The sequence below is a fragment of the Pectinophora gossypiella genome, chromosome 2 (genome assembly GCF_024362695.1).
Source record: "Pectinophora gossypiella chromosome 2, ilPecGoss1.1, whole genome shotgun sequence".
NCBI lineage: Eukaryota > Metazoa > Arthropoda > Insecta > Lepidoptera > Gelechiidae > Pectinophora > Pectinophora gossypiella.
The window spans coordinates 14,830,404-14,849,603 of record NC_065405.1 but is presented as its reverse complement, the minus strand read 5'-3'; the positions used below and the strand labels follow the sequence as shown (position 1 = coordinate 14,849,603).

Genomic DNA, 19,200 nt, shown 5'->3' with positions numbered 1-19,200 from the left:
TTAAACGAAGGCAAATACAGATTTGCCTTATCTTTGTTTTTAGTTATAAATAATGACTCTTGTTATTACACCCAGGCACAAGACATCTTCCACCCATTATTATTCTGATCAAAATAGAGAATTATTATTCTGATCAAAATAGAGAATTATTATTCTGATCAATATAGAACATAATTCTGTACTAAAAATAAACATTTGAAGATAAAAGGCTGGATAGGTAGGTGTCCAGTTCGCTTGGCAGTTGGGGATTTTGACAGAATGACATTGGCAACCCTGCTTTGACATAAATCAAAAAAGGCTTAAAAGACTACTCAGCCAGAGCCCTAAACTAATAAAAAAAAAACAAAAAATATTGAGGTTAGATTGATTTGATTATAATTTATTATTTTTCCAAAAGATAGATTTACTGTATTATCAGTAATTTGTAACACAATTTTCATGCAAAATGAAGGTTTGTGTTTAACATGTGACTGTGGAATTGATTTCACGCATGATATTTGTTGCAGCATTTAGTTACAAGTGCTACGTGTATTGCTTGTTTGTTTCGTATGATAATACATTAAAACTACTAGAAGTTTTAGTGCAAAATAAATATCTAAGTTACCACAGTTTGTGCAAAGATGATACGATTGTGTTAGTATTTCGTTTTCCCCAACTATTATAGCATATTTGAACGTGGAAGTTACGTTTTATCGTAGAAGATACCTGATCAGAAACTGGCGGCATTTTCCACCGGTCTGATGGGGACCCGCGGGCTTTCCAAGAAGGAGCTCGAGGAACTGAAGAAGAAGGAGGAAGAGGAAGCCGCTGCACACGTAAGCTACTCTTAAAAGTTTCTAATATTCAATTTCTAAGACTCAGTTTTCCAGATATAATAGTAAAACAGTGGACTTTCAAAGGATATAGGTACAGTGATTGGAAAACCTTCCTCTAAAAATCTCGGATTGGAATTTCCCTTTTTATTCAAATTCCAAAATATCCATACTCAGTAGGTAACATAGTTGCACTTTTAATTGTTATTTTTTACATAACAAACATACAATAAGAAAATTTACAAAATAGGTACGTACTGTACAAAAGTATAAAAGCAATAAGAACAAAGTTGTATTCCTTATTTGCTGCAGCTACTAGTGTAGAAACTGTGAAGTTATATTATAAAAAGTTAAACAAATTTTTTTTCCTGGCTAAATTTGAAATCAGTATCTTTTTTTTTCTTTTTACTATGAGTAGATTTGTTATGAGCAAAGTGTCAGGTAGAATGTGTCCTCCAGTGAAAATAGCTACTCATAATTAGCTAAGCTATGACCACTGATTTTTCTGAATGCTGTAGTGTCTTTTCAGTCTAAACAAAGTTAAACAAATATGAAAATAATGTACGCCAATTTACCCTGTCTGCATTTCTGCAACACTTAGTACGCTTTTACATGTGATATTTAAGTATTTTTTGTGAGAAGAGTTTAAAAAATGTTCTACTGTGTACCAGTCATCATCACCAGCCCATTAACGTCCCCACTGCTGGGGCACGGGCCTTCCCTATGGATGGATAGGGAGATCGGGCCTTAAACCACCACGCGGGCCCAATGCGGATTGGTGGTTATTAACGACTGCTAATGCAGCCGGGACCAACGGCTTAACGTGCCTTCCGAAGCACGGAGGAGCTCGAGATGAAAACATTTTTTTTGTGGTCACCCATCCTATGACCGGCCTTTGCGAAAGTTGCTTAACTTCAACAATCGCAGACCGAGCGCGTTTACCGCTGCGCCACCGAGCTCCTCAACCTGTCCTCCTGGCTTAATATGCTCCTCCAGGCCTGTGTACCAGTAAATAATAATAATAGAAAAGTTATAATTTCATTCTTGCATATTTTTTTAGGTGTTCAAAGAGTTTGTGGAGACTTTCCAAGAGGTCCCGAGTACAACTTCCAAGGTTTGGGTGAAAGCCGGCACTTACGATGCAGGTGCCAGAAGTAAGTTTGGTGAAAGGAGTTTTTATTTTATTTTAATATTTCATATTGCTGCTTTTAACATTACTAAAGGTAATACCGACATATCAGATGCATTTGGAACAAGTGAAAGTTGCCTATATCTGTTGTCTGTTATAAAGCAAATTTTCTGTACTTAAGTTGGGTGATTATCACACTTCATACCCTCTCCAGTTGATTGAGGGGAGGTGTGTGCCCAGCAGTGGGACATATACATATAGGCTATTTGGGTTATGTAATTATCATGTTATTCATGGTCAGAGCTCGCGACACGGATTTAACATCGCGCATGGCGCAAAGTTCATCGAAGAATTTGAGCAAAAGCTGTACGAGTACTAACATGTATACACTTTGAAACCATGTCACATTAACTTCTGTGACAATTAAACTGTAAGTCTCATTAACCTCTCATCTGCCGAGATACCAGACACAATAGATTTTACATTGTGTCTGGTCGAGATCCGCGTTCCGGCAGATGAGAGGTTAAGTGTCAAATATGATAGTGCAACAGGGTCCTAAAGTGGGTACCTACATGTTATTGCTAATGACTGTACATACCATTTATTATTATCTATAAGGTCTTAAGGCCCAAAGTCCTTTTAAAATCCAAATCCCATTGTTTAACTATTGTGTCTGGAAATCCGGGCCTTACGAGGATATAGATAGCATTTACTGTGTCTATTGGTGGATGGTGTCGATGCTTTCGATATACTTGGGTCTGGTTTATAGAGACATGGAAAGTCAAGGAACCGATACTAAATACTATGATCATTTAAAATTTTCAACCCTACGACATCTATCTGCTGTAGATAGTATTTGCTGCGTCTATTGGTCGAAGCCCTCATTATTATTCGCGCACTTCGCGGCGCGGTCCCTGTGCAGACCTCTGCTATTTCTACTTATAAATAGCACAACATAACACAAGCTCACGACTATAGTCTTTTTTTTACCTTAATGTTACCTATTTGACATATATAACTTTCTAATGTTTGAATTGAAAAGACATTTTATTCCAATATATTGTTAATTTTCTATTTTTATTATATTGAATGCTATTGTAATTTATTTATTCATTTTATTTGTAATTTAATAATCTATTATGTTTTAAATTCGTATACCGAAAGGTGCGACATAGTGCGACATTATATTATATTGTAACAACCCTTTTACCTATCTTGAAGAATAAATGAATTTGAATTAGTCCAATTGGGGTAGTCGAAGGTACCATCGCAAAACAAACTACGTATAGGTCCCGGCAAACTTCTTGAGCATCGACCTTGACTGCGCACAACCGAATTTTAGATCACTTTGGTGGTGCGGTACGGGGCGCGGGGGTGGGTGAGTCCCGCATTGACCGGCTATTGGTAGATCAGTCGATACTTCCCCCGCGCACAGTGTCTTCGTCCCTTTGACTCCTGAATACACTTGCATGCAGTGAAACTGTCACATTTTTGTGATTGCTCTTTTGTTGGATTTTTTTGTTATTGCTCATTTTTTTAAGTTTAAGAATTAGTTACTAGCACGAGGTCTATGTCTACAGATCCAAAACCTAGCACTAGCTCTGGTATTGCTGGTTTCAACCTCATGGAAGGAATATTATACTTACCTGACGATTAGTTTTTTATTAAATATAATAATATAATATAAGTTTTAATAAACTATAATAATATAAGTTTAGTTTTATTTACATAATTAAATAATATAATAATTAGTTTTTTTTTAATGAAGTTAAGAAAATAATCAAAAGTTCATTTTTTTTGCTCGGAAGTGTACGTGCGCGAACTTTCCCCACTACGACACTCGATGCTCAAGAAGTTTGCCGGGAGTTATACCTACACCTCTCCGATCTTTCTGTTAGACCAATGTGATAGCTGGTGAGCCATATAGCGTTTAAGATAAATTAATAACTCATTGCTCCAAGTCCGGTACCGCGGTTTGAGTCGGTGCTCCCCGTTAGAGAAGCAAGCCAGTGATAAAAAATAAAAAACAATTTCACTCTTTTTACAGAGGAAGACACCTCAGAAAGAGGTAAACTGTACAAGCCTATATCCAAACTGGATGACAAGCGAGGCATCACTGAGGCGGAGGTGGTCCGCAGCCTGGCTCAGAAGTCGGAGCCCTCGCTGCGGCCTGGTGCTCGTAACAAGCTCACCAAAGACAAGAAGAAAAGTAACCTGGAGTTGTTTAAGGAGGAGCTGAGACAGTAAGTCAATTGTCACAGTTGATTGTCAAAAAGATAACATACCGGGTCACACAAGATAACATATCGACGGGGAAGAAGCAAATACTCCTATCTTACACAGACCTAACTGTAAGATAGGAGTATTTGCTTCTTCCCCGTCGATATGTGAAATATTCCTATTTTAATTTTGCATAACAGTATCTGCATTACTATAAATCTGCATAACTTTGATTCGAATAACATATAACATACATAACCAAATAGCAATATCATACATCAATGTACATAACAATTAAAAAGTAAATGAGGCTTAGATACTAACCTTACTATTCAATTTGTTGTTGAATGACATTGACGAAATTGGAGATGTCCTTAGAAAAGGTTTAGGACAATCTACTCTGAACCAGCGTACGAAACGATTGATGAATGTGGAGAAAGCAAGAGAAGTGTGCCAGGATCGTAGCAAATGGAATTCCATATTCCGGTGGGAAATAGGCGAGTTTTCACGTATGTATTGTATATTGTCAGGCCTTATATACATTGCTACTTTCCAGGATCCAAGAAGAGCGTTCTGAGCGTCATAAGTACAAGAATGTGCTCCGCGAGCGAGGTACTGTAGGCGTGGAGTTGGCCTTGGACGTCATCCCGGACATCGGCTCGTACGACACCGGGGACCCTAACACCACCAACCTGTACCTTGGCAACCTTAATCCTAAGGTATTACTGTCATCAAAATTTTTTGATTCTGCTCCGCACCCCCCAATCCCCTGGTAGTTGCGGCTTCCGAATACATTCCGCTTAGGGACGGTACTGAAACGTATCGGCGTCCGAAAGACGTAATATACGATCCCGACGACCCTATTACTCTAGCCATAGAGGCAGCCAATCAGCTCGCGACACCAAACACTTCAGGACCCCGATACCGACCCCGCCGCCGTGGTCGACGATTTCCGTCATTCAGCGCTTATCGCTAGCGCGACCCACTAGGGTCGATTGATTCTTTCAAATATTTTTCCTCGCAGACGACGCCCTGAGCCGAGGTTCGCGCCCAACTGGGCACCCTCAGGCCTGTTGTCTTAAACACACTGGCGAGCAGGAGAATGAAACGCCATCAAACCGACAACAATCCACCAGTCGGAGACTTCTCCTGCAGAGTGTGTGGTAGAGTTTGCCGCTCTAGGATTGGCTTGCACAGCCATGAAAGAAAGTGCATTTCTTCGAGGCAATGACGTCATAAATCGTCTGAAACAGGCGTATACGCCAATGATGATGACCGAATACTGAGAGGGTGAATCAGCTCATGATTCTGAGTTAATATCAAGTGGAATTATCTGTACAGAGTACGAAATTGAAAGTAATCTGACTGGACCTGTCAAATCTTCAGGTTAGGTAAATGGACCCTGTAAAATCGGGATAAAGCTAGGGAGATGAGTACGGAATTGACAGTAATCTAACTCAAAAAAAGCATTCAATTTTGCGACGGAAAATTCTACTTGCTATGAACTTAGAATCCCTCCGGACTCGTGGTCACACCAGGTTGTCACACCAGTATGACAAACAGGAATTTTATTCTTGTTTGTCACACCGCTAACAATACAACACCTTTTATCACACCATTGTTAGTGCGGAGAATATCCCTATGATAAAAAATATATCGATATTTGCCATAAGGCATTAATGCATTATATTTGTGCAAAGAGATTAATTATGTTTAATAGCGCATTCTTTTTGTTTATTCCTATCTTCTATCACTGGCGATCTAATGGATTTTTCCATAATTACCAGATTTTTTTTTGTTTTGATAATAAGTTATATTATCGCATTAACTACTTAGCCGGACAAATGGGGAGCGCTGAAGGCTCTAACCCGGTACAACATTTAAGACAACAGGCCTGAGGGTGCCCAATTGGGCGCGAACCTCGGCTCAAGGCGTCGTCTGAGAGGAAAAATGTTTGAAAGAATTAATCGACCGTAGTGGGTCGATAATAATAAGTGGAGTGGGTAAATAAAATCAATTTTAATTTATACGCCGATAAACACAGCACTACTTATAATGTCAAGTCAGGATAAAAGGTGTTGTATTGTTAGCGGTGTGACAAACAAGAAAAAAATTCCTGTTTGTCATACTGGTGTGACAACCTGGTGTGACCACGAGTCCGGAGGGCTTAGAATCATGAACTGAATGATCCCCTTAGTAATCAGTACGGTGTCACGAACACTATGTATTAAATTTAGTTTTACAGTTGTAAAACAAGCTCATCTGTTTCCTTCACTTATCGTATGTGAAGGAGGGCGCTATTTTCAGTTGAGAAGTCATATCATAACATCACTAAAGCGATGGGGCTTAGTTCATTCTCATTACTTAGTTTTATTTCAGTGATTCCGGCTAATGCCATGTGCGGCCTATTTAGAATAAATCACTTAAAAAAATAAATTCGCGGTTGCTCAATTTGACGTTGGTCTAACAGAAAGCTCTGTGAGCAGTGGGTACTTAGTTCATCTTGCGATGATGTACCTTTGTCATGAGTTTATGTCATGTTATGCTCATATTTTTTTCTTAACGCAGTCACTATCGCCAGCTTCTTATAGCACTTGTAACTTTCGCAGATAACAGAACAACAGCTGATGGAGATATTCGGTCGTTACGGTCCGCTGGCAAGTATCAAGATCATGTGGCCGCGGTCGGACGAGGAAAAGGCGCGCGGGCGCAACTGCGGCTTCGTGGCTTTTATGTCGCGGAAGGATGGGGAACGAGCATTGAGGTGTATCAATGGTATGACACTCTATATGGCTATAATTAAAAATAAAATAAAATAATGAGTGTTACTTACATCTAAGTATTATGGGTTCCATTTTTGAACTTTTTTTTTACTTTGAATTCATATTTGGATCATAGAAAATTGATGGTAATAGGCTCGTTCCACGCTCGTCCCCTATTACATGAGACTTAAATAGACTATAATTACTTTTTAAATTTTTTATTTGACCTGAGGGCTTAAAATAGTCATATCCAAGCAATTCATCTAAAACGGCATATTGATATTTGACATTCGCTTATAACAAAAGTAACTGTGCAATGTCAACAAATGTCAAATAGCAATATTAATACTTCACGGCAAATTAAAAAAAAACGGTTTCTCTATAACGATAGTGTACCGCCAAATCTGATGTTGCAACATGTAATATTTTCCCGTAGGCAAGGAGATAATGAACTACGAGATGAAGCTGGGGTGGGGTAAGGCGGTGGTGATCCCGCCGGTGCCCATCTACATCCCCCCGGCGCTGCAGCAGCCGTGCCAGCCGCCGCCGCACACCGGCCTGCCCTTCAACGCGCAGCCGCCCAAACACCTCGCCAACAAGGTCACGAGATAATATAAATCCCTACATAATTACTCAACCTTGGGGGTATTTGGAGCTGAACTCCACCACGAAATAGAGATGAATAGACCGATCCCGGAGTCGGCGCGCCGATCACGTGGTCGCACCCCAGACACTCCGCACTGTGGACATTGACCAGTCATTATTCAGAATGACCCATGGAGAATGACCGGTCACTACCGACATTGACCAGTCATTCTGCATAATGACCGGTCCCTATAGAGAATGACCGGTCACTATGGACATTGTCCAGTCATTATGCAGAATGACCGGTCATTATGCAGAGTGACAGGCCATTGTGGAGAATGACCGGTCACTACCGACATTGACCGGTCATAGTGGAGAATAATCGCTCATTACCGAGATTGACCAGTCATTATGCAGAATGACCGGTCATTGTGGAGAATAATCGCTCATTACCGACATTGTCTAGTCATTATGCAGAATGACCGGTCATTGTGGAGAATGACCGTTCCCTATAGAGAATGACCGGTCACTACCGACATTGACCGGCGATACAGAATGACCGGTCACTACTTACATTGACCAGTCATTAAACAGAATGACCGGTCAATACGGACATAGACCAGTCACTAAGGCCATTGACCAGTCACTTTCGGTCGGGTTATATGCCTATTGTAACAGTTTGAGTCGAAGAACTTGAGTCGATGTTTTCTCCACCAGTGTGTAATATATCTATAATATTTTGGTTTCAGATTCCTCGAGTTAGACCTGGAGAATACTATCCAAGTGATCCTGATGACAAAAAGGCTTACGAACAGGTTTGTTATGAGACCTCAAACAAGTTTTCGGAATGTGCTTTCTTTTTTTAAAAAAAGGGACAGGAAAATCCATTACCCGCGTGCTGAGTTCGGGAAGAAAAAATGTATTGAAATCTATAAGCCTAGTATTTACTTTTAATTTTTTCGAGAACATCGGTAGAAACTTAATTTCATCATCCCCCTAGCATTATGTCGTTTTTCATAGGGTCCGCTTACCTAACCTGAAGCTTTGACAGGTTCGGTTTTTTACAGAACTCGGTAGATTTAAAAATACAAAATGCCAAATGTCTAAAAGATTTTATATCCAAGTTCGCAAAATGTTACTGGTGTGGCATGGCTTTTTCCAGCTAGTTACATAATATGTAATTTAAATTTTTGACGTTCAAAAAGCGCTAACTTTGTAAGCCAATTTTGAAAAATAAATATTTTGGAATTTTTGAATTTTTTGTGACAGAAAATTCCACTCTATATTAACTTAGAATAATGGGCCCAAGCATCCCCCTCAGTATTGTTACGATGTCACTAACACCTGTATGTTTAGACAAATGTTTGTTTAAAAGATTTCATTCTTATCCTTTCAGATTCTATCACAATCAATCGTCAAAGTCGTGGTGCCTACAGAAAGGTAAGTCAGCCATAACATATAAAAACACACATACATCACATAAGAATCTAGTGGATACGTCAATCGATACATAATATAAAGAGAAGAGGCTGATCTCGAGACATACCCACCGGGGTAAGCAGAGACCAGATATAGGCATAAGCCCTTGCATTATTGTAGTACCAACGGCCTCCGGTGTCCAGTGGTTGAGCGTTGTGCTCATGATACAGAGGATTCGAATCCCGGTGGGGACATATCACAAAAATCACTTTGTGATCCCTAGTTTGATTAGGACATTACAGGCTGATCACCTGATTGTCCGAAAGTAAGATGATCCGTCTTCGGAAGGCACGTTAAACTGTTGGTCCCAGTTACTACTAGTTAGTAGTCGTTACATGAGCCATGTCAGGGGCCTTTGGCGGCTGAATAGTAACCCTGAAACCAGGGTTGATGGGGTTGGTAATCCAGTTCACAACCCACATGATTGCAGTACCAATGCTGCCTTAGTTTGCTCTGATAAAAAAGGGAAATTTGTTTATTAACTCTTTTGAGGGCATTGGCCACGCGTTACCTCTCATTTATCTCTCGTCGGATTTATCTAGGATCGGGACAACGGCTATAAAAGTTCTCTCCATCATGTTGTACTGTAAACTATTATGCTACTATGCTATTCCCAGGAACATACTAATGCTGATCCACCGCATGGTTGAGTTCGTGATCCGCGAGGGTCCTATGTTCGAAGCCATCATCATGAACAAGGAGATGAACAACCCCTTCTTCCGGTTCCTGTTCGAGAACCAGTCGCCCGCGCATATATACTACAGGTACATGCAAAACATAAATAACCTATATACGCCCTGCTGCTGGGCACAGGCCTCCCCTCAACCAACCGGATCTGGTCGCTCTCGCACTGGATTATACAGGGTGTTAGTGACATCGTAACAAAAACTTTGGGGAATGATTCAGATCATGATTCTGAGCTGATATCAAGTGGATTTTTCCGTCATAAAAAATATGGAACTGAAAATAATTAAAAAAGAAACAATTAAATTTTTGTTTATTTTCACGGAAAATTCCACTTGATTTGAGTCAGAATCGTGGTCTAAATCATCTCTCTCAGTATTCGTTACGATGCCACTGACAAACACCCTGTATAGTCATGAAGAAAAGTACTTCCTAGGCACTGTATAAATCATCTAGAAAAGATGTATGAAACTTGATGAATATTTTGTATTTTTTCAGATGGAAATTATTCTCGATGCTACAAGGTGACTCTCCAAAGCAATGGCAGCTGAACGACTTCCGCATGTTTACTGGTGGGTCCGTGTGGCGGCCGCCGGTCATGAACCTGTATACCGCCGGCATGCCTGACGAGCTGGTGGACGAGGATGACACCAAGGACAACATTCGAGGGACGCTGTCTAACAAGTCAGTTTTTTTTATATCCTGGATTGTCTGCCGGGCAAAGGCCTGCCCTTTTGAGCTTCCACTTTTCCCTGTCCTGGGCGATCTCTCTTCATTCCCTATCAAACGCGCCTTGGGGAGTTAAAAAGGCCACATGGTAGCAATTCATCCAAAAAGCAATATTGCTATTTAGTGACAATAAATGTCAAAAAGCAATATCGCTTCTTTAAATGAATATCTTCGATGTGGTCGTTTTACCCCCTCAGGTCGTATCCCCGTTGCTTCCTGGGTTTGCAAGTTTAGCACATATCAGGACGGGGCCTGGAGGGCCTCGCCCTTGCATAGCATTGTTACTCCGACTCGTCCCAGCGAGTTTCCAACTGCTCATGCAACATGCTTCTTCTGGAGTAAAGTTCCGTTGGTTATGTTGTTCTCTTGATCAGATGTCCTGTATGAGATAAAATTGCAATCGCTAACCATGATCCCCTCCCCTCTTAGCCCCCCTTCCCGATCCGTCTATGCCATGATGGCTACCGATTTGAATTTGGAATCGACGTTAGGAATACTCTGCGTGGCGACATATACGTGTTTATTTCGTATTGTATACCAGTGTACATTTCATTTACAGCCAACGCGACCGGCTAGAGGAGCTGATCCGTGGCCTGACACCGTCGAGAACAAGCGTCGGCGAGGTGATGGCGTGGTGTTTGGAGCACGCCGAGGCGGCAGGAGAGGTACGTTGTGTATATCTATTTTTTTATAATAGTACACATTTCACCGTAATCTCATCTGAACATGTGGTCTGAAAGTTGCATTACCGTAGCACGCTACAGCCGACAAAGGCACATTGAAGGAATTCACCTAAAAAGCAATACTCTTTGACATTTGTTGACATTGCGCACTTACTTTTGTATGCGCTGTCAACCACGCTGCTCCACTGCAAGTTCGTGGAGGAGTTTTTTACCACTTACTAACTACACCTGTAGATTTGACAGGTCCGGTTTTTTACAGAAACGACGGTCAAACAGCCATGAACTTCCAACCCGCGAAGGGAAAATCAGCCCAATACAAGTCACATATCTCCGAAACGCATTTCTCGGGAATGTGGGTTTCCGCACGATGTTTTCCTTCACCGCTGAACACGTGATAAACGTTTAAGATCCAATTATGAATTCGAAAAGGGATTCGAAAATCATTGGGTTAGGCCCGTGTTGGGATTGTAACCCTAAATAAAAAAATGCGAAAATCTAAAGATCCTGCTGAAAAGTCTGCTGTAAATAATCGATGAGTATTGCGTGGGTGCAGGTGGCCGCGTGCCTGACGGAGGCGCTGACGGGCGCGGACACGGCGCCGGCGCGGCGCGTGGCGCGGCTCTACCTGCTGTCCGACATCCTGCACAACGCCGGCGCCAAGCTCACCAACGCCAGCGCCTACCGCAGCGCGTGAGACACTTTTTACTACACCCCGCACACCCCGGACTCTTCATACAAAACACCTCGTTTTACACATACACTAAATATTGATGATTTCGCACGCGCTCATTTGTGTGTGTGACGTCTGACGCCCATACGATTCAAGACTAAAGAAAGACCGAGGGGGTGAGGTAGACGTAGCTCACCCGCTGGTGGGGAGCGGAGAGTTGTCGTTCTATACGTAATAGTATTCCTTATTCTATGATACTAGATAAATAGCCTATATACGTACCAATGCTGGGCACAGACCTCCCCTCGATCAACTGGACAGAATCAAGCTGCGGCTCGGTGGAGGTGTTTGGGCTAGTAGCTTGGGACCAACGACTTCCGAAACACGGAATCATCTTATATTTTCGGACAATAAGGTGATTCAGCCTCAATGTTCTATCCATCAAAGATCAGTCTCAGAAAGTGATTTCCACAATGTCCCCATCGGGAATCAAATTTGGATCTGCAAATCGTGAGTCCAACGCTCCGACCATGAAGGAAGTCACGTGAAACTACGTACCTACATACATAAACTCATCTGCTTCGTTCTGGGCACATTCTTGCTTCCTACGCATTGATCAATCGCTTCATATACGCGTGCACTACAATTAATATGCTACTTGACTAAATTATTTTTTTATGAAACCTCAATAGGGTTAATGAGTTACAACATTACCAAAGAGTATGGTCAAACGTCTTACTCATTGTTACGCAATTCTTAATTTCAATATATTAAAAAAAACTAAGTATAAAATATGGTAAAATCTGTCTACTATATTAGATAAATAATCTCAATTTTCTTATAATATCGCCATAACCCTCAATACCATTTCATATCAGGTTCCAAAGCCGCCTGGTGGAGATAATGAAGCACTCCCGTCTAGCGTGGACGCGGATGTCGTCACGCCTGCAGCAGGAAGGCTTCCGAGCACGAGTCACCCGCATCCTCCAAGCTTGGGCCGACTGGGCTGTCTACCCCACCGACTTCCTCCACCGGATCAACCATGTCTTCTTAGGACAGGAGACGGTTAGTCATGGTTTTGAGCTTATTACTTCTATTTGCTATCCTATTATATTGTTCGAAACGGGCCTCAATTGTCTTACCAAAACTTACCAAAGTTACCAAGAACCAACACCTCAAAACTTACCAAGAGCTTCAAAAACGTTTGGTAATTGATAACCTAACCTAATCAAAGTTGTGTTCGCTTGTCGGCCTGCCGTACTTTGAATCATATACATATATCTTTGAGCTACAAACGCATACGAAGCTTTGCTTTCCTTGAGTTTTTGGACCGTCTACTTCCTCCACCGGATGTACCATGTCATCTTGGATTACTCCATTGGGATTATCTGTTAAATGTCAGTACCAAGAAATCATCCGCCTGGTGGAGATAATGAAGCACAAACCGTCTGCAGCAAGAAGGCTCCCGAGCACGATTGCCTAGCAGCATACTATAAACATGGGCCGATTGGGCTTTCTACCCCACCGACTTCCTCCACCGCATCAACCACTTCGCATGGTCCTTCATTATGCGCACTGCTAGGGAGTACAATTCTTTGCCGTCTTCTGTATTTCCGAATGCATATAACCCGGGTGCTTTCAAGGCCAGAGTGAACAGGCACATTCTGGGCGAGTTCGCTCCATCTTAGGCTTCGTCAATGTCTTCGGGCAAGTCTGGGGCCAAGAGCAAACCCATCAAAGGTAAAAAAAAAACCTTTTGTCGTAGGACAGGAGACGATTACTTATGTTTTTAAGTTTATTGCTTCTTGGTTCAAATGGCAACAGGTTTATGGACCACATGTGACCTGCGTGTGCCCCTGCAGCTGAAAGGGAGGATTTATAATACGGCCATAAGATCTGTCGTGCTGTATGGTTCCGAATGTTGGGCGAAAAAGGTGACAGATGAAAAAAGAGTACATGTGGCAGAGATGCAAATGTTAAGATGGATGTTTGGTGTGACCAGAATGGACAAGATTAGTAATGAATATATAAGAGGAAGTCTGAAAGTAGCTCTAGTCACTGAGAAATTAAGGAGCAGGTTAGCATGGGCTTGTAATGAGAAGATTACAAATACAAGCGCCGTGTTAGCGCCTCGTCACGCCATGTCGAAGGCTCAATTCCCTTGGCGGGCGTTTTCTTTAATAGTGTAAAACAACTGAATGCTTCATTATTTCCTCCACAGGAGTCCCCACCACATGCTCCCCTAGGCGGGTCCCGACCTGCGTCCCCCGCAGGGTCCACCGCATCATCCGGCTCGTGGGAGGGCGGAGGTGCCGCCGGCCCACTCGACGGGGCCGCGCTGCGGAGATTGGCTGCTAGCAGACATGTCGAGGACGACATTGATGGCGTACCTAGTGAGTATATACCCCTTTAAAGTATCCGTACTCTCAGGCCTTCCTTTTCCAACTGAACCGCTTATACCGCATAAAAATAAATAAAAAAAGATGTATGGCGAGAGATTGCTCAGGATAGGAAGAAGGGGGAGTTCAGAGGGAAGGCATTTACCCAAGAGAGGTACAACCCAGGCTAGTAAAAAAATACTAATCACAATGCTTTGTATTTCAGTGGAAGAAGACATAGACGGCATCCCGATGGAGGCCTCGGCGGAGGCGGAGGCGGGCCCGGCGGGCGCGGGGGCCGGGGCGGGGGCGGGGGCGGCGGGCCCCGCGGCCGCGGGCTTCGTGCCGTCCCGCTGGGAGCGCGTGGAGGCGGGCGCCGCGCCGCCGCCGCGCGCGCCCACGCCGCCGCCGCCGCCGCGCCCCGACCTCGACACCAGGTAAGACGCTGCTGGTGGACTTTCATACTTCCTGACCAATACCATACAATAAGGAATAATAACTACGTACAAAATGGCAACTCTTCGCTCCCCACCAGCGACTGAGTTTACCACACCCCCAACTGGCTGCTTTTCTTTTTCGTAACTCATCCTTCAGACGGGATACTCCACGTTCCTCCACATTTTATAGTAATTTATCACGAATTTTAGCTGGACAGTGTGGAGAACTGTCAAAATTTAGGAACTCGCAGCAGTGCTGCCGCCTACATTTGAGCTTAGTCCAGATGGCCGTAAGCCGTCAAGAGAGCGAGAGAGCCACTCGGGCTCTTAAATGAATGACGCTGCCATTGTTCCAGCAGCGAGGAGCAGTCCCTGAAGCGCTCCGTGCTGCGCGACATCGAGGTGCGCGTGCTGAAGTACGCGGACGAGCTGGAGGCGGGCGTGCGCGCGCGCAGGCCCGGCCTGCAGCCCGCGCAGCAGATACACCACTACCGCAGGAAGCTCATCAAGAAGGTGCGCGCTGGAGACACCTGCAATCTGTTATTGAAATTCGCTTTGTATTGTCATTTTCACATAACGCACATCTCATTCGCTTAAAACTGAGAAGCTGCAGTTCTCACAACCTTCTGCAGCTTCTCATCCTGTGTCAGGGATATTAATATGGCTATGTGTTTTCCCGACTACGACGAAGCAAAAGGGAGGGTTATGTGTGTTTATACGTCTGTTCCCTCCTAACTTCTAAACCACTTATCAGAATTTAACAAATGAGGCGTCACTAGAAGCGTCTTGATTGTCCTATGGTTATAGGCTATGTGACGTCACGCTAAATTCAATGTGGCGCCCTCTGGAAGACATAAACGGAAGTTTTTTTTTTCTATGGTATTGTGTTAGGTATCAAATCAAAGGGCTTAATTTGCACGTTCCAAATATGAACATATTATTAGCTTTGGTCCGCGGGTTTGCTTGTTCCTTAGTATTGTAGTCATAGTACGAGACTAAAAAGTAACAAACCCTACGCCTTTGACCGATGGGGGGCCATTTGGGGTTATAATTGTCACGGATTTAATAGGCCTTCAATACCTTATGTTACAGGCGGTCAAAGAAGCTAAGGAGGCGGCAGTGGAAGCGCGGGAATCTCCCGACCTGCGCCGGCGCACGCCGGAGAACGACGACGAATACTCCACGTAAGTTTAGCGTTTTTAACATTGTGTGTTATTGATTAATACTATCTCAATCTACACATACTTATGTATTTAAAATATATAGATCTTAACCGTATGTATATTTATTGAGGTATATATTAAAAACTTGTATTCTAAGATGTTCTCTCGACTCGACTCTTCTTCCACTCGACTCGGCCTGAGCGGAGTTTTTTTGGTATATTAAGTTGGCATTACTCACTGGAGTCTAGCATGTCATACTGCCAACAAAATAATACGAAAATAATGACGTCATGTCCCACTGGAGTAAACTAGAGTTAAGGTTGAGGCGACGTGTAAGATTACCAATTTTCAGCTGAGTTGGAGGTCTTTCGTCTTTAAGGTCGCCTTAACTGAGAACAGAGTCGAGGATGATTCCAATTCCAAGTAACATTCTAGAATACGAGTTGTTTTCTCAATAGTCAGATAGCGTCTATTCGTAAGTAAAATTATGCTATAATATAATTTATATAAATTATCCCTAAGAGTAATTAAATAATGATTCTGTCTGATATACAAATTTGGTTCACAACTTCATCTTCGTCTTGGCGTCATAAACGTTATTTTTAATTTGTTTTCTTGTAATTGGATATGTTTTTTCTTATCATCAATCGTGAAAGCTAAAGAGTGTCGACATCACTTTTTTATTTTTTATCATTTTTTATATTATTTTCTAACTCATATAAATTTTAATGCACATCCTACTATAATTATAAGTAGCGATTAAGATTATTAGGATATGCGAAAGCGTTATGCGTATAACTCTATTCCAAGGTATATTATAGTTAACATAGAAGCATAATTTATTGTAGATCATCATCAAAGAAGTCAAAGAAATCCCGAGAGCCGTCCCTGTCACCGCCACCGAAAAGATCTCGACATAGGTAAGATTTAACAGGGTGTCCACTGTTCGAGACTGAATAAAGGGTGTTAGTCACACCGTGCCAAAAAAGAACGTCCACCTGATTGTACTAAAAACAATGGCGGGTGTTTTTCTTTGTTGGAAATGGTTAACCTTTTATGTGCCGAGGTACCAGACACAATAATTTTTATATAAATAAATAAACAATACAATAAATTGTATATTGTGTCTGGTCGAGATTTGCGCTCCGGCATTCGAAAGGTAATTAGAATTTTGAGTATTTTCTGCGCCGCAATTGGGTCGTGTTTTGATTAGGTACTAAATCAAGACTAACGATAAACATTTTCTTTTTACTAATTAACTTATTTATGAATTGTAATTAAGAAAAACTTAATAATAAGTCCGACATTTTATCACGTTTTTCTACGACGTCACTGTGTGGTTTTTTATACAGATTCAATAGTAATTTCATGTTTTGAAGTTTTTAGTAAAAAGTAACTGATTTGACTAGTTAGAAACTAGCCTATTTAAATCGAACAACGCGAAAAGTCGTTACACTACGTATACGTAGCGCCTATTCGTGTTGCTCGATTTATATTGATGGGTTTAATAAATAAATAAAATAAATTTTATCGAGGGAGGCCTATGCCCAGCAGTGTTCGTCGTACGGATGATGATGATGATGAAATTTTATTACGGGTAACTTGGACCCAGGATGTTGGTAACAATGATTTCTTACTCGCTAATATTAGTATTACACAGATACACAATAAAAATATGACATTTATTTACTGCTCCTGTACAAGCGACTCATGGAACAATGAGTCATTTACAGACAGTCCAGCCTACTTACAATCATGCTCAGGATACTGTTGGGGCTGGCGCTGATCCTACGAGTCAGTGATGTGCATCGTTTACGCATTGTGGTGTAGAAGAAGTTAATAATTTAATTTTATCATTTTATATTTTTGTAATTTATACCGATTGACACTAGCGAGGTTTTGTTATCAAAAATTACATCCGAGTGTAGTTTTACATAAAAGGCGCTTACACAGCTTTTACTTTAAGGCGACGATTTTGAGCTTCTTTTACTTTCCAGAATGTGGACACCCTATTTATAATATTCACTAACATTCGCATACATGTGTTTAATGTAAACGCTGTAAAATTAATTACTAACATTTCTGTACTTTCGGTTAAATCTGACCTTTGTCGACTGTTGATAAAATCGTACGGTATTAAGGTTTAGATATAAAATACCCTTTAAAGCCGAGCATGATTAAAAGCGAGATAGCTCTCGTCACTCTTGTACAGTTGTCGTAGTTATGTCCTAATCTTTCTTCTCAGCGAACGCAAATCGAGATCGCGATCCCGATCGCGCGAGAGAGAAAGGGAACGCGAGAGATCGCGGGAACGTGAGAGGGAAAGAGAGAGGGAGAGGGAGCGCGAAAGAGAAAGAGACAGGAGACGCCGCTCGCCCGCCACCCCGCCGCACCATCACCGCAAACACAAGCACGCCAAATACAAGTACTGATTGTCTAGTTGTAATTAATATATAAGGAGTAAATTAAACGCTTTTTTTGTATATAAAACCTGTTTTATTTTATTATATTAATCCCATGCTCATGGAAATACCGTTTCCTGGTATACTGAGACAGCAAAGAGAAATTGAAAAGAATTTTTCTGTATCCTACTATTCAGCTTCACCCACGTATCCAATTGTGCGAATTATTCCCAGTAGTCCTCTCACTAGTGTTTTATTTAACCTAACCGTTTTTAAATCTAACCTAATCCTTTTTAAATCTAACCTAATCCTTTTTAAATCTAACCTAATCCTTTTTAAATCTAACCTAATCCTTTTTAAATCTAACCTAATCATTTTTAAGTCTAACCTAACCCTTTTTAAATCTAACCTAACCCTTTTTAAATCTAACCTAACCCTTTTTAAATCTAACCTAACCCTTTTTAAATCTAACCTAACCCTTTTTAAATATAACCTAACCCTTTTTAAATCTAACCTAACCCTTTTTGAATCTAACCTAACCGTTTTTAAATATAACCTACCCCTTTTTAAATCTAACATAACCGATTTAAAATCTAACCTAACCCTTTTTTATCTAACCCACACTTTTTGGATCTAACCTAACCTTTTTTATCAAGCCTAACCCATAAATCTATCTAAGGTAAAGGGTTAGGTTAGATCAAGAAATGGGTTAGGTTAGATTTAAAAAGGGTCAGTTTAGATTTAAAAAAGGTTAGGTTAGATTAAAAAACGGTTAGGTTAGATTAAAAAACGGTTAGGTTAGATAAAAAACGGTTAGGTTAGATTCAAAGACGGTTAGGTTAGATTCAAAAACGGTTAGGTTAGATTAAAAAACGGTTAGGTTGGATTCAAAAACGGTTAGGTTAGATTAAAAAACGGTTAGGTTGGATTCAAAAACGGTTAGGTTAGATTCAAAAACGGTTAGGTTAGATTAAAAAACGGTTAGGTTGGATTCAAAAACGGTTAGGTTAGATTAAAAAACGGTTAGGTTGGATTCAAAAACGGTTAGGTTAGATTCAAAAACGGTT

The 19,200-nt window shown here is 41.3% G+C and overlaps 1 protein-coding gene across 1 annotated transcript; it reads left to right on the top strand.

Moving 5' to 3' along the window:
• The first annotated feature begins 341 nt into the window (after positions 1–341).
• Positions 342–18,188, top strand: LOC126375682 (U2 snRNP-associated SURP motif-containing protein). Its single transcript, XM_050022773.1, has 20 exons — positions 342–357; positions 699–815; positions 1,873–1,966; positions 3,989–4,184; positions 4,718–4,880; positions 6,771–6,936; positions 7,360–7,523; positions 8,258–8,323; positions 8,905–8,948; positions 9,605–9,751; positions 10,170–10,355; positions 10,960–11,065; positions 11,637–11,773; positions 12,632–12,818; positions 13,975–14,146; positions 14,358–14,568; positions 14,925–15,081; positions 15,661–15,752; positions 16,580–16,651; positions 17,977–18,188. The coding sequence occupies exons 2-20, from the start codon at positions 741–743 to the stop codon at positions 18,161–18,163; spliced, it is 2,622 nt and encodes an 873-aa protein (XP_049878730.1). The 5' UTR covers positions 342–357; positions 699–740; the 3' UTR covers positions 18,164–18,188.
• Positions 18,189–19,200: the final 1,012 nt, after the last annotated feature.